General features: G+C 58.2%; 1 protein-coding gene across 3 annotated transcripts in view; it reads right to left on the reverse strand.

Annotated features, from left to right (window-relative positions):
- The window catches only part of SCN4A (sodium voltage-gated channel alpha subunit 4), a 44,207-nt gene that overhangs the window by 4,160 nt on the left and 27,604 nt on the right, over positions 1–12,443 (reverse strand). For all 3 annotated transcript variants that reach the window (XR_010021958.1, XM_063081416.1, XM_063081415.1), the window contains 10 exons: positions 8,246–8,734; positions 6,127–6,262; positions 5,408–5,562; positions 4,678–4,851; positions 3,961–4,083; positions 2,364–2,642; positions 2,040–2,093; positions 1,686–1,823; positions 1,088–1,192; positions 190–460 (listed from right to left, as the gene is read on the reverse strand). Coding sequence is in view for 2 of the 3 variants with exons in the window: in XM_063081416.1 (XP_062937486.1) it covers positions 190–460; positions 1,088–1,192; positions 1,686–1,823; positions 2,040–2,093; positions 2,364–2,642; positions 3,961–4,083; positions 4,678–4,851; positions 5,408–5,562; positions 6,127–6,262; positions 8,246–8,734 (1,924 nt within the window). In the remaining variant the exon portion in view is untranslated. The remainder of the gene's footprint in view (positions 1–189; positions 461–1,087; positions 1,193–1,685; positions 1,824–2,039; positions 2,094–2,363; positions 2,643–3,960; positions 4,084–4,677; positions 4,852–5,407; positions 5,563–6,126; positions 6,263–8,245; positions 8,735–12,443) is intronic.

Here is a 12,443-nt window from a genome sequence, read left to right on the forward strand (position 1 = left end):
GTGACGGGCTGCCCGTGAGCCCACCCCCGCGTGCCTTTGTGCACTTACAGTGAATGGCAGATGCACACACACGTGTATGTGTGAATGTGTGTGAGTGTGCCAGGTGTGCAAGCAGGTGTGTGCACGAGGACAGCCCTTCCTGAGTGAATCATCTCGGCATTCCCTGCCAGCCCACCTGGCCCCGCTCACCCACAATGGACAGGATGACAACCACAAAGTCAAAGACGTTCCAGCCGACGGTGAAGTAATACTGGCGCAGGGCAAGCATCTTGAGCAAGCACTCGCCCGTGAAGATGATGATGAAGACCATGTTGATGTTGTACAGGATGTCCACCTTGAGCTGGCTCTGGTCGTCCGTCTCCACCATCATGGTGACCATGTTGAGGCAGATAAGGATCATGATGGTGATGTCAAATGCCTGCTTTGTCACCAAGTCGTACACCATGCCCTGGATCTTGTTCTGCAGCGTGGGTGGGAGTGTCAGGGCATACATGTGTGGACATGGGATGTAGGGGGCATGGACAGGCAGGAGACACAGGATGGCATGGCAGCGTGACAGAGAGAGGAGAGGGAGAGGAGGTGTGGGGGCTTGTGGTGAAGTCAGCCAGGGGAGGGAAGGGTGACCCATCAGACCACCGATAGGTGTAGAACCAGGTCATTTTGTGGGGTCCGTGGGCATCCCTTCTCACCCTGGGACCCTGTCTCCCTTCAAGATCCCTCAGTCACCCCTCACCCTTCCCCCAAAGTTATTGCCCACTGCGGAGGGTGTATAGACATCCTCTTCCTCCCCCTTGCAGAGTCCCTTGCCCCAGAGGCTGAGGGTCCCAGGTGGGGAGATGGATGGACACTGGGAGGCTGTGCAGGGCCAGGTGAGGGGTCACCAGTGGTTGGAGTTGAGCGTCAGCTGCTGTTCATGTATACAGCACCTCTGTGCAGCTACAGAGAGGCGGCCCTCCCTGCAGGTAGACCCAGCCTCACCCAGGGACGCAGCCTGGCAGGCAGAGTGAGGATGCATTTTACCCCGGTCGGCCCCCTCGGGCAGGAGCCTGGCACAAGCTTCAGGAGGTGGGGCCCACAGAAGTGGTACCTGGGGCCGGGGAATTGGCTTCTGAGGCTTCTTGGAGCCAAGCTTCTTCATGGCGTTATAGTATTTCTTCTGTTCCTCTGTCATGAAGATGTCTTTCCCTCCAAAGTATAATGGGACAGGGACTGTAAGGTTGGGGTGGGGACCCCCTTCTCTCTCGGATCTTCCAAATCCCCCTCTCTCAGGCACCACCTTTAAGGCAGCCCCCACCCCTGCAGAGGGACCTGTTGGGAAGAGGGAAGAGGACCTGGGGGGGCAGAGATGGAGGAATGAGGAGAGGAAAGGGAAGGGGGACTGAGAGTGAGCAGAGGGGACCAACGCTGCCTTGCAGCTGGCTTGGGGCCCGATGCTTTCCATCAATATCTTGCATACTTAGAACAACCCAGCGGGGGAGGCTGTAGCCACCTCCTTTACAGGCGAGGACACTGGGCTTTAGGGAGGTCAAGTCGCTTGTTCAAGGCCCCCAGGTGGGACTCAGACCCAAGCGACAGCGCGGTAGGTGCTCAGGCAGCGTTGGTGAGTATACAAAGGCACAGGGGACAGAGGCGGGGAGGGGACAGAGGCGGGGAGGGGGCGCGGCGGGGGCGGGGCTGCTACTCATCTTCTTCTTCTGCTGGTTGAAGTTGTCGATGATGACGCCGATGAAGAGGTTGAGGGTGAAGAAGGAGCCGAAGATGATGAAGATGACGAAGTACAGGTACATGTAGAGGTTCACCTCGTACTGCGGCTGCTCCTCCTTCTGCAGGGGCCACGGGACGGGATGGGACTGGGCTGGGTGCTCATGCTGGCTTCTCCCTGCTCCCCAAAGCACTATGGGCAGGACCCCTCCACCCCCAGGCTGCCGGGTCTTGGGGACCCCTGCGGAGGTGGTATGGCGGGGTGGGGACATTTCCCTCCGGTCTGAGTCCTCTCCCCCGGCTAGCTCAGCAGCCCCACCTCAGGGACCGCGCCTCACCTCCCGGGAGTCCACGGCTGCATACATGATGTCCATCCAGCCCTTGAAGGTGGCCTGAGAGGGTGTGGGCAGGGAGTGAGGGCGGGGGCTGCTCCTGCTTCCATTATCCAGGAGTTTCGCTCCCCTCCCCAGCCTCCCACGAGGCCACCTGCCAGAGCCATCAAAGAGACCAGAGACGTGTAGACACTACCTCAGGGTCCCACAGCATTGGAAGCAGGGTGGGCGGCCCCCTAACAAGGAGCGAAAGCGGACTTGGGTACAACGGGAGAGAGCGGGGCAGCACCTCCATCCGAGCTCTGGGCAGAGGCAGCGGGTCACACTCACCACCTGCAGGAGGGAGAGGTAGCCCAGACCCACGTTGTCGTAGTTGACCTTGACGTTGAGCCAGCGGACCTGGCCTGTGTGCATGAGGCTCTCGCACTCGGACTTGTTGTTGACCTCAGAGATGTCGAACCTCTCGGAGGTGGTGGTGTTGATGCAGTGGTAGAACTTGCCGGCGAACAAGTTGACGCCCATGATGCTGAAGATGAGCCAGAAGATGAGGCAGACGAGCAGCACGTTCATGATGGAGGGGATGGCTCCCAGGAGGGCGTTCACCACCACCTGGGGGCCAGGGGGTCATTGTAGGAGCCTTGCCCAGGCCTCCAAGAGGGGGCTCCCCCCCTACACACTAACCAGGGACCAGCAGAGCCGGGCACTGGTATTCAGGGAGGGCTTCCTGGAGGAGGGCCAATCTGAGCCAGGCCTGGGGGGGATGCCTGGCATATATGTCTGTGTGTGTGGGGGTGGGGAGGGGTAGGGTTGGGGGTTGCAGGCCTAGTGGTTGGGGAGGGCTCTCCGCTTGGCTGGTGCCATCAGCCTTGAATGGAAGCACTGGGCTTCTCTGGAAGTGGCCTGGTCACGGCTCACCAGTCAGGAGACAAACACTCTTTCCTCAGCCCCCATAGGAAACTCAGCCCATGTGACCCAGCCCCTTGCTCCTCGGCTTTCAGCATTAGAGACACAAACACAGAAAGGGCACAGAAAAGAGGCCACTGGGTTCTTTAAAGCAGCAGGACTCCGAGACTGGAGCCCTGTCGCCCATCAACCCTGGTCACAGAAGCCCACCAAACGATTTCAGTCTGGGCTGAATCTGAGAATTGTCCCTTTTTAGAGAGGAGCTGTTTCATGGCCTCTAGACAGAGTGGGCGGCACAAGCCTGGTGGTGCTCAGGGGAGCTCTATTTCTGGTCAGGGTGCCAACCAGCTGTGTGGCCATGGGCAGGTTATTTCCCCTCAGTGGGGAGGGGTCTCCAGCTCTGGGGTCGAGGGCCTGCACGAGCCACTGGGGCTGAGCACGCGGCTCGCCTGTAACCAACCGCTTCACAGGGCTTTGTCCCTCTGGAGCGGGTCTTGTTCCCAGCAGACCTCTTTTTGCTGGGGAAGTCCCAGGCGTCTTGCCTAAACCCTGTGTTTACCTGTCACTTCCACTCTCAAGGGCCTCAAGTGGTCTTCTTCAAAGTGACCCCTAGCTCAAGGGCATGACCCCAAGCATGACCCCGTGCTCAGGGAGGGCTGGCAGGCTCAAGAGCCGGGGTGCAAGCACCTTCCTAGGTGCTCAGGTCTCAGAGCCCTCAACCCAGGCCAAGGTTGGGAAGGGACACCCAGACACCCACAGACCTGCCTTCCTTCCCCCCTTCTCCCTGCCATGCTGCCCTCCTGGGAGCTGCTGCAGCCTCTGCTGCCCCCCAGTGGTGGCAAAGAGGAGCTAAGAGCATGCTGGAGAGGGGGCTGAGGGCAGGAATGGGGCTGGGGTGGGAGGGTGTCCCAGGACCCCAACCAGGCCTTCCGCCAGCCCAGGTCTGAGCTCTGTGCCTCCTCCTACCCTCGGGGTGGCTGCTCCCCCATCCCCAGCCCTGCTCAGAGGCCCCCTCCGCACCCACCCTCATGCCCTCAAATCGGGACAGTGCCCTTAGGGGACGCAGTGCCCGCAGCGTCCGCAGGGATTTGATGGGTCCGAGCTCTGAGTAGCCCAGCCAGTTGGCCACCAGGCTGATGATGGAGACCTGTAAAGGAGCGGGGGTCAGTGAGTGCAGGGCCCCTGTCCTCCCCCACAGCCCAGGGACACAGCCTCTGAGGACAGGCCCCCATGGGGGCTCTTCCTGGACTCACAGCTCCTGGTTGTCTCCCTCAGACCCCTCCCTAGTGGGTGGTCCTGTCTCTGCGAAGAGCAGCCCTGGGACCTGTCCCAGCACCTGTAGGAGCCTGGGCTCCACCTCGGTGATGTTATCAACTAACTGGGGATGATGGTAAACGGGAGGGATGGTGTATGCGCCTCCTCACGGGGCCTGTGTGCCCACCAAGGAGGATGTGAAAGCCCTCCACACATATTGGCAGAGATCACAAGTGACCCTCCTGCTCATCACCTTGCCCCCATGGCTCCCTTTACCCTCAGGAGAAAGGAAGGTCTCCCCAGTCCCTTATCCCCCCTCCCTGGGCAGCTGGTGTCTGAGAAGCTGGATGCCCACTGTTGTGGGGCAGCACTGATCTGGGAGTCTGACTCTGGGTGCATCCTCGGGCAGGTCCTGCCCTTCCTAAGGTCCTCGGCCATGGGGACAGCCGCTGGGTCTGGCTGTGAGGCCAGGGTGGGGCGGACTCACGTCCACGATGAGGAAGTCGAGCCAGCACCAGGCGTTGGTGAAGTACACCTTGAAGCCGTAGGCCACCCACTTGAGCAGCATCTCCAGGATGAAGACGTAGGTGAAGACCTTGTCGGCGTACTCCAGGATGGTGCGGATCACCCGCCGCTGCTCGATGTAGATGTCCTCGAAGGCCTGGGGGCACCGACATGACCGGGTGGCCAGGGCTGGGAGGCTGGGCACAGCCACATCCCCCACCCTGCCTGATGCTGCTGGTTCCCATGGGTCTGCCACGGCGGCCAGACCAGGGGGCAGGCTGTAGGCATCTACCCAGACTGCCCCTGCCCATCTGGGGACAAGCAAGTTTCCTGGTGGGAGAAGTTCCTCGGTTCCCCTTCCCCAGGCCTAGTTATGGTTAATCCCAATCATCTGCTAGGGGGTTTCATAGTGACACATCTTCAGTCCTGCCCTCCCCCGCCAACCTTAACCCCAAATTCCCAGGGCTCTCCCACCTCCCCATCGGCAGGGGGTACACACAAGTCAGAGCCCACAGAACAAGGGGAGCCTGTCTGTCACTTTAAGAAAGGTAATACATTTTACAACATCACGGAAGCACAGATGAGTTCTTTAGGATGGGTTTGGTATTGTCCAGGCCACATCCCTCCCTGCGTGGAGAAGGGGAAGCCCTGGGGGGACCTGCTTTGGGCCTGGCACCTGCCTCTGTCCTTCCCCTCACCCCAGCGGTGCCTACCAGGGCTCCACTGCTGAGCAGAATCATGAAGACAATGAAGGTCTCAAACCAGTTGTGCTCGACAATCTTGAAGCAGGCCTTGCGGAGGGTCCACCACATCCTCCCCCGGCCCTGGGAGATGTCCACGTAGAGGCAGGGGCAGCGCTGCACACAGGCTGAGGGACGGCAAGGGGTGGGCACTGTGTCACGGGCCTGGGACTGCCTCAGGGTGCAGTCAGCAAGCTCCCGCGAGACCCAGGGCCCCTACCTCCTCCCAACACCTGGCTCCATCTGGCTCACTTGGGGGGCTCGGGCTCCCTCCACAGCCCACTCCACCCGTGCATCAACTGCTGCCAAGATGGACACATGGAGGAAAGACGTTCCGAAAACAGGGGCTCAGGCCGCCAGCCCAGGTACCGTGGCTATCAGCCGCCCCCACCCTCCCCACCTCGCCCAGACAGCCTTCACTCTGCACAGCCCAGGCCCTTTGGACAACAATGTTGATCCGGGGCTGTCTCCGTGAAGATGAAGATGATGATGAGGAGGAGCATAGTCTTAGCAGAGCTGCCTGCACTCCTGAGCACTGGCTTGGAGTCAGGCCTACACCAGGGGAGGAAGCCACGAGCTCTGTACTGCCTCCTCCAGCCCTGGCATGGCCTGCCCCGCACAGAGACTGCTGGGCTGCTGGGCAGGGGAGGCAGCAGGCGAGGGGGCGTGCATGCAGGCGGGCATGCCCTCACCCTCGGTGAAGCACTCTTCAGGCTGCTCCCCCTCGGGGTTCTCCTCGGCCTGCTCCTCGGGGTCCTCCTCGGGGGGCTTGTAGTCGGCTGTGCTGCAGACGGAGGAGTTTCCATCGTAGAGGGGCTGCGGCGGCTTCTGCGGAGGCCACAGGGTCACATGACCCTCGGGTCCCCAGAGACCCCCGCATCCTCCCACTAGGTGGGGCAGGATGGGAGACCAGAAGGGAAGGGAGGAAGGGGGATGGAGACGACTCCTTCATTCATTCACCTATGCATTCATTCATTCATTCATTCATTCATTCAGCCCTGGATTGTCAAGTCAGCACTGCCTTGTGTGGAAGAACCTCACTGACCAAGGCGAACCCTCATGGCACTTATGTTTGGAGCAGGGCAGGGCTGAGGCCTAGGAAGGGGCACTAAGGGTGTGAGGAGACACTTGAGGATGAGGGCCTCAGGTGAGGGAGGACGTGGGGTCAGCAGCTGGGCTGGGAGGGCCCAGTGGTGGCTCTGCCCGGCTGGGGTTCTGGGAGGTGTGGGGAGGCAGGAAGGGACCAGGAGAGGAGTAAGAGGCCTAAGGATTCTCTTGAGGGGACTGGGGCATAATAAGGTGTCAGGAGGAAGCTGGGCTGCCACAGCCCGAAGAGAATGTGCGTGTGGGGCCCCCAGTATCTGAACCTTGCCACCCCCGGGGTCTGTTTGGCTGAGGAAGGTAGCAAGGATGGAAAGTTTTTCCCAGCCAAAGCTCCAGTCCAGAGCCAAGGGAACCTGATCAGAGTGGGGGCAGGGTGGGGAGGCTGCTGCTGCGGCCAGGCCAGGCCTTCTCCCACCTCCTCCTGGTACTGTCCCAAGCCAGCCTCCTGGCCCCAGTTTCCAGTTTTCAAGGGGACCCATTCGTGGTGGGGGTGAGGCCCCTGAAGAGGAAGACGGAGAGCAGCTTGGTGGGGGTGGGGATGGGGGAGGGCAGCTCTGCATCCAGAATGCTGACCAGAAAACCAGGGGGGTCCTTGTTCCCAGTTGACAGAAAGGGAAACCGAGGCACAGAGTGTTAGGTCACCCAGGGCATCCACGGAGCCGCTTGCCCTACTTGTGTGCCCCGAGTCCCACAATCCCCTTGGAGCCATGCTTGGCTCCCTTTAAAGAGTCCCCAGGCCCCCTCCCCTCCCACAGCCTGGGACCCGGGTGCTCTCTAGCCCCTCCCCTGCCTGTGCTCTTCTTACCGAGGTCGAGGTCAGTGCCACATTTCCCCGGGTATTTATAGCTCGCAGGCACTTGGCCCCCTGGTAAGTCAGCATGCCACATATTTGGGGGCAATAAGGAGTCAAGAGCTTTCAGAGCAAAGTTCACTAGGCTCTGGTGCCCAGCCAGGCCCAGGGCTGAGGGTGTGTGGTGAGGGGGACTCAGAGTCAGCTCCCCTGGGAAGCCCGGGCAGGATCCCAGCCTCAGCCCCAGCTTTTGGGGGTGACCACTCCCTGCGTTCCAGTCCCCTCCTCACCCTCGTGGGGATGAGGCAGCAGGAGGCCCCATAAATGGCTGAGTGGGTCAGGGCTCCTGCCTTGAGGCTGCACTTCAGTTCCCTGCTCTTTGTCCCCAACCCCTACTGGCCCCCTGGCTCCTCTCCTCAGAGTCCCGGGGAGGTTGTGACCAGCGCCAGGTGGGGTCTAAGCAGAAATAGATGATAATTGCAAGGACTTGACAGGGACTTTGAGCCCACAGGGGGATTTAAGAGAGGTCTCCTGGGTCCCAGTCCTGGAGCTGAGGTGCCACGGGGAAGAGCATCCTGTCCAAGAGCGCCACCTGCTGGTAAGAGGGGCCCAGCTGGAGTTTGGGGACAGTTTGTGAAGGGAGGAGACCAGACTATTAGGACAGGCGGGGCAGATGATGATAACGTCTTAATAACTATAACAACAGTCACCATCTGCAGGGAGCTTACTATGTGTTTTACACAAAGCGTCTCATGTAATGCTCAGAACAATGCCACTGGGGAGGAACATTACCCTTCTTTTACAGATGGAGAAACTGAGGCTTGGAGAGGATTTGTGACTTGCTCAAGGTCGCACAGAAATTGCAAGCTAAGCCTACCTGGCCCCCAGCTCCTCTAGCTGGTCCTGGTTGGGCTCACCTTGCTGTCCTCAGGCTCTGAGAAGGTGTCGGTCTCCTCCTCCGTGGGCATCTCTAGATCGGACTCCTCGGAGGCGATGGGCACCTGGATGGTCAAGTACGGGTTGTTGATGAAGTCGAGGTGGTCCAGCTCGATGCTGGAGGGAGGGCCATCAGCCAGGCCTACGTGGTTCAGGATGTGATTGTCCTTTTTCAGGTCCTGGTCACCCTCGTCGGGTGGTGGCTCCTTCTTCTCGTCCTCGGGGGCACTCTCCCCGGCCTCTTCAGTCTCCTTGGCACCCCCAGGCTCCCCGAGGCTGAGCATTATTTCCTTGGGGCTCAGGATCTTGCCGTGCAGCAGCCCCAGGAGGAAGGCCTTGGCAAAGCCGATGCCCCACTTGATGCGTCCGATGGCAATCTGTAGGTTGTTCATCTCACCGTCCTCGTCTGAGGCCGCCAGGCTGTCAGCACTGAAGGAGCTCAGCAGCAGAGCCAGGAACAGGTTGAGGACCTGGAGGGTGGGGGGTGGCAGGGGCTCCATTCAGCTCCGGGCCCCTGAGGGTGCCACCTACGGCCAGCACCAAGGTCCTCCAATCTGCATGTCAGACCTACCACACGTTGGGCATTTCAGAGAATGTCACCTAACAGGGCACTCACATCTGCTCATGGAGGTGAGGGTAATATCCCCCTGCCCCAACCCCCTTTGCAGATGTGGAAACTGAGGCTTGGGCATATGATAGGACTCTGCTGCCCAAGGCAGAGACAAGTTTTGGGAAGTCCCACTGGGTGACAGGGACTTTTCCATGACTCTGTTCTCTACCTCCACTGCCAGGAAGACGCAGAATAAAGAACAGGGCCCAAGTCTCCGAGCTGCCAGGACTTACTGGGAACCTTAGCCTTGCCAGCCTTCTTTTCCTTCTTTGTTAAGTGGGACTTTTAATAGACCCTGTGCTCCCTGGTGCTCAGATGCCTGACCCAGTGCTACTCACCCCTTTTCTACTCCTGGTTTTCTACTCACATCCCCACTGAAAGGGACTTAAGACACACACACACACACACACACACACACACACACACACACACACACACACACACACACACACACACACACACACACATATACACACACACACACTTTATTTTCCAGTGAGCAGACATTTACCGAGCCCCTGCCACTGTGTGCTGGAGCAAGCAACCCCAGAGCTCACAGCCCAGCAGACACACAAAGCCGATCAGACAAATGCAATAATACAGGTCTGGGTGGCAGTAGAGTCTGGGGTGCACTGGCTTTGAAACCGTGCTGCCTGGCCCTGAGCCCCAGTTTACTAGCTGTGTGTCCTGAGTCAAGGTGTGTCACTGCTCTGTGCCTCAGTTTCCTCATCTGCAAAATGGGGATGATTCCAGTACTCCTCACATCATTGTGAAGATGGAAAGATCAGTACAAAGTGGAGCACACAGTAGGCATGTTAAAACATGTTGGCTGTTATTATGTGTGCAGTAACAGAAAATTGTACAAGGTACAGGGGAGAGCATGATTAATTCTGAGGCCGTCTCAGCATTTTGCAGAGGTGGGCTGACTTCCCTAGGACATTACGCCCAGCCAGGACTAGAACCCAGGCTTCCAGTCATCACACAACTTTAGAGGGCACCATTCACACAATATGAGCGGCCCTCCTGTCCACCAGTCCACCCATCCTTGGGCAGTGGAAAGGTGAAGCCTGGCTGGGGTGGGGGTCCTGGCTCCTGTCAGCCAGAGGCACGGCCAGGCTCATACTCTGGGGGGACTGGGGTGGGGCTAGTTGTGTTAATGGACAAGAGGGGCAGGGGAGTCTGTATGTGCAAATCTGCCCTCTTTGACCATCTTCTCATTGTCTGGCTCTCACCAGTGTGCTCAAGGTCTTTTCTCCAGTGTCTAAACTATCATGTTAACATAATATCTTTAAAAAATATATTAAAACTCTCTTTGAGAGAATGTGTGGGGGAATTTCCACCCTCCCCCCACATGTCCCCTGGTTACTTTTCTGTCTTTGCCCCCCACCAGAATTTATTAGTCTTTCCTCTCCCTCTCTCAGGGGGAGGCATCCAGTTGCCAGAAACACATCTGAGATGGGAATTAGCTGCTCTCTGGGTCAGCAGGGTTTGCACACGGCTCCTGCTTGGGACAGAAATAGCTGCTTCAAGCAAGGCAGGGGTGGTGGTGTTGGTGGAGGGGAGGGGAACAGACATCATGTTCCCCTGGGGGCTCTGTGGGGTAGGTTACCTATGACCTAGTCACTCCCTCTTCTTCACAGTAACCCAGAGAAAGTGACCAAGTGCCGTGAATGCAGGGGGCACCAGTCCCCACACTCCCTGGCAGGGTGCCTGGTGCCCTCTGGCAGACACCTGCTTCTCTGAGGCCTGGGAGAGGGAGTGTGGAAGGGGACAGTGCCCAAGGAGCTGATAGTGCCACCTCCCTGGGCTGCTCCACTCCCTCTGGGCAAATTGCAAGAGCCATAGGGCTGGGCCAGAAAAGGCTGTCAGTGGGGGGTGTGTGTGTGTGTGTGTGTGTGTGTGTCACACTTAAAGGCAGTGCAGTGAAGTGCAGTGGTTGTAGACTACGGAGCCACAAACGCTGAGGCCCAAATCCTCCACGTTACCAATTTGCCTCCCTGAGACTTTGCTTCCTCATCTATGAAACAGAGAAAAAATAGCACAGCCCTGAGAGAGTAGATGTGATGATTAAGTCAATGAATACATGTAAAGCGCTCAGAATGCTGGGTAAAGGCTAAACAAATGTCAGCTGTCATCACTGTCATTGATGGTGTTGACGTTATCATCACTACAATGACTCCCGTTATTGATGTTACTGTTACTGGAGTCAGTCACATAGACCCAGAATCTAGTCCCAGCTCAGTTTCTCACCAGTTGTGTGGTTTGGGACAGTGCCTCTTCGAGAGTGTGGAAATGACATTACCTGTGTCACAGGGCTGTCAAAAGGACTGGGGATAACGTATGTAAAGACCTTACATGGAGACCACACAGAGCAGGAGACTGATACCAAGCCAAGAGCTGAAGGCTGGGACCTAAGTCACCCCTGCCCCCTGCACACTGTCACACTGAGCTACCCTGGCTTTGTGCGCCTAGTGCTTCGTGAAACACTTGAACGCATGTCACGTAATCCTCATGACCACCTAGTGAAGTAGGTTGCCCCATTGTCATCCCCATTTTCTAGATGAGAAAACTAAGGCCCAAAGAGGTTAAATAACTTGCTGAAGCTTTCCCAGTCAGTAAGTGGCAGAGTGGGGGCTTGATACGTTTTTGAGTTTGCACACACAGAGACAGAAACCCCCTGCAGACTCTTTTAGTTGCTCCAGGCCCCTAAACTTAACATTTACAAAGTTTGACTGGCAGCCTGCTACCCCCGACCCCAGTCCTGCCCCAAAGTGTAGCTTGGACACATTTGCTCTCTCTCTCCACTCTCTAATACCCTCTTTGCAGGGAGGGCAGCCTGGGTTCTCCTCTCTAGCGGTCCCATGATCCCCTGCCCCCCATCTATCCCTGCCCCCAGCCAGGGCTCAGCGATATCTGAGAACTGCTGACCCAGCAGCTCAAGGATTCCACAGGCCTTTGCTGAACATGAGGAAGTGTGTCTTTACACCCCCAGTTGCCCAGGGCAGCGCTGGCCACTGCACAGGGCAGCTGGGCACAGCACTGCGGGGCCCTGGCAGGAATGAGCCCCACCCTCACCCCAAGAAGAGGGGGAATTGGGGTCGTCAGGGTGAGGAGAGACGCCTCCACAGGCCCTGGCCGCAGCAATGCTGGCCAGCTGGACACAACCCCCTGCCCCTGTCCCTCACCTCCCTGCACCAGCCCCACATGCCAAGCCTCGAGCCACTGAAAGTGGCAGAACGATGCTGCCATGTCATCTCTGGATTCTCCCAACTCCTGGGCCTGATTCTTTTTTCATAGCCTGGCCCCAGGCTTGGAACAGGGGCAGTTAAGAGGGTGGGAGAAATCCAAGAGGCCCGGGGTCCTGTACCACCCCATGCCATGCCTTTCTGCACACTCAGTCAGTCTTCCCAGCAACCCCATGAGGTCCCTGTCATTTTTCTTCTATGCAACGCTAGAGAACTAGAGAGCAATAATGTGTTCGAGGCACACAGATGACGGCAAAGGAGTTGGGATTGGAACATGGGTCTCTCTGACTCATTATCACAGCACTTTCCCCAAAATATGAGGTT

Source organism: Cynocephalus volans, chromosome 16 (genome assembly GCF_027409185.1).
Source record: "Cynocephalus volans isolate mCynVol1 chromosome 16, mCynVol1.pri, whole genome shotgun sequence".
Lineage (NCBI taxonomy): Eukaryota > Metazoa > Chordata > Mammalia > Dermoptera > Cynocephalidae > Cynocephalus > Cynocephalus volans.